This window comes from Chaetura pelagica, unplaced genomic scaffold (genome assembly GCF_000747805.2).
Source record: "Chaetura pelagica isolate M959 unplaced genomic scaffold, ChaPel_1.0 scaffold436, whole genome shotgun sequence".
NCBI lineage: Eukaryota > Metazoa > Chordata > Aves > Apodiformes > Apodidae > Chaetura > Chaetura pelagica.
This window is the reverse complement of record NW_009953651.1, coordinates 1,308,690-1,310,805: the sequence shown is the minus strand read 5'-3', so window position 1 is coordinate 1,310,805 and position 2,116 is coordinate 1,308,690. Positions and strand designations below refer to the sequence as shown.

The 2,116-nt window shown below is 42.3% G+C and overlaps 2 protein-coding genes across 2 annotated transcripts in view; both read left to right on the top strand.

Annotated features, from left to right (window-relative positions):
* The window catches only part of EXOC6 (exocyst complex component 6), a 92,786-nt gene extending 90,967 nt beyond the window's left edge, over positions 1 to 1,819 (top strand). The window contains exons 23-24 of the mRNA XM_010000119.1: positions 220 to 231; positions 696 to 1,819. Of these exons, the coding sequence (XP_009998421.1) occupies positions 220 to 231; positions 696 to 828 (145 nt within the window). The 3' untranslated portion in view covers positions 829 to 1,819. The remainder of the gene's footprint in view (positions 1 to 219; positions 232 to 695) is intronic.
* Positions 1,128 to 2,116, top strand: part of LOC104390908 (cytochrome P450 26C1) — an 11,696-nt gene continuing 10,707 nt past the window's right edge. Inside the window, exon 1 of the mRNA XM_010000118.1 lies at positions 1,128 to 1,151. Within this exon, the coding sequence (XP_009998420.1) occupies positions 1,128 to 1,151 (24 nt within the window). The remainder of the gene's footprint in view (positions 1,152 to 2,116) is intronic.

Here is a 2,116-nt window from a genome sequence, read left to right as displayed (position 1 = left end):
CTGAGTTGCCGCTTCAGGGAGGGCAAACGCCTGGGATTTCGCCGTGGTAAAGCCGGGGCGAGCGTCTCGGTAGGTTGGGGAAGTCAGGGAAGGTATGTTGCAGCCCGGCGAGCATCAACCTGCTTCTAAAAATCTGTATCAGAACGTCCTGAGATTTAAAGGCGTTTTCTAACGGTGTTTTCTTTCCTCTCCTGCCTGCGATGGGTGTGTGTTTTGCAGAGTTCACAGAGGGTACGTATCACGATACTGTGACAAGACGTTGTTGCTTGAATTTATTGTATGTCCCAAATTTCGTTTTTAAATCCATTGATACGGGAGATCAGCAGTAACGTTACCAGGTACTTTGATGGGGAACAAAACGCTCCTGCTTGCTGAGCCTGAACTCACTATGGAAGCAGATGATACTAAAGGGGTTTGTGTTTTGCTTCTCTCCTAATGCAATCGGTAGGGTCTGCTGAAGGGATATTTGCTTAATACTTTGGGGCGATTCGTGAAGTAATATTTGTTAAAACAAGTTCCACATTGTGGAAGTTGAATTTAAGAATACATAGGTGATAGGTTTTGTGGTATTTCAGTTCTTATTAGCAGAAACATCAAAAGAGGAACAAAAGGAAACCTATTTTAAAAGTTGGATATTTCCTTTTCAAATTATGTCATTAATGTGTCTGTGTTATTTGCTTTTTTTATTTCTCCAGAATGAAAGACTCTAGCAAAAAGAACAACATTTTTGCTCAGTTCAGGAAGAATGACCGTGACAAGCAGAAGCTAATAGAGACTGTAGTAAAGCAACTTAGGAGTTTAGTAAATGGCATGTCCCAGCACACATAGACCTGTTAAATCGACGGTATCTCATAATGCCAAGAGGTATTTCTTAGCCACTACATCTACTAAGCAAACAGTGGTATCAGTTAGGAAATTTGGTTGACTGAATGAAGGAAAAATGTAGTAGATGGCTTGTAAACTGAGTCTTCAGCAACAATTCTTTGTATGTATTTTTAATGGCTTGAATACTATTTTGTATATTGTAAACAAATGGTGAAAAATGAGACTGTACAATAAAAACCAGCTCAATCGTATTGTACATGGAACAGCTGAACTGTAAATATGTTATTTAAATATCTGTAGACATGGTGTCCAAAATTTTGCTCCAGGTAGGAATTACTTGAGAAATGATCCCTTAGTTGCTGTTTTCTGGACGAATCCTAATTTAATCATTTTTAAGCACTGAGATACTTGTGTTTCAGATGCTATAATTTTCCTGCATTAAATGTATATTAGCCTTAAAGTGATTGGACATAATTTTGTATACCAGATTTTGTAGTCTGGAGGTATAAAAAAAATCTTCTGATTTTTAGTACCTTTGAAAACTACCTGAGAACTAGACTTGATATTTATTTAGCTTTAGGGCTTATAGACTTTGTTCTTCACAAGGGTTTATTCTTGAGGTTGTGAATGTAAATAACCATTTGAGTTCTTTATAATGTGACTTTTTGGTTTGGTTTTGTTCCTCAGGGTTACCATTTCTAACTGTGCTTTTGTAAGATCCCGGGTTCTTTTCCCCAGGTTGCAGTAAGGAATAGATTTGCCACTGTTGGTTTCGTGCTGCATCTGTTTGTCAGTATGCTCTTCCTACAAGACCCATCCCAGTGATTAGCATTTGGTCCCACCGCTGATCTCTTTGCACTGTCCCCTCCTGGCTATTTTAGACACAAAGAGAATGTCTAACAAATGCAAACCAAATGGAACGTGTAAAAATAATGTACATTTTTCGCTGTATTTTTAAGTTATTGACGGTCTAAATACAGTGATATAAACCTCACCTGTGTTCCCGTTTTTATTTCACGCACTGGAACGCACCCCAGAGCTGGTTTCGTGGGGATCTGTATAGGTTCCGGCTTTTTTGTGATTTACCCCCGGGGCGGGAGGGCGAGGGTCCGGGTGGTCCCGACGGCGGGGTGCGGGCTGGGGGGCAGCGGCAACACCCCGGCTGTCTCGGGGCTGCAGGGGCGACCGGGAAAGGTCGCAGAGCGAGGCTGGGAGGAGCCCTGAACGGGACTCCCTGCCTTCCCCGGACGGCGGGAAGGGCTGGCCCGAGGGGACGCCTCGGGGGTCCCTG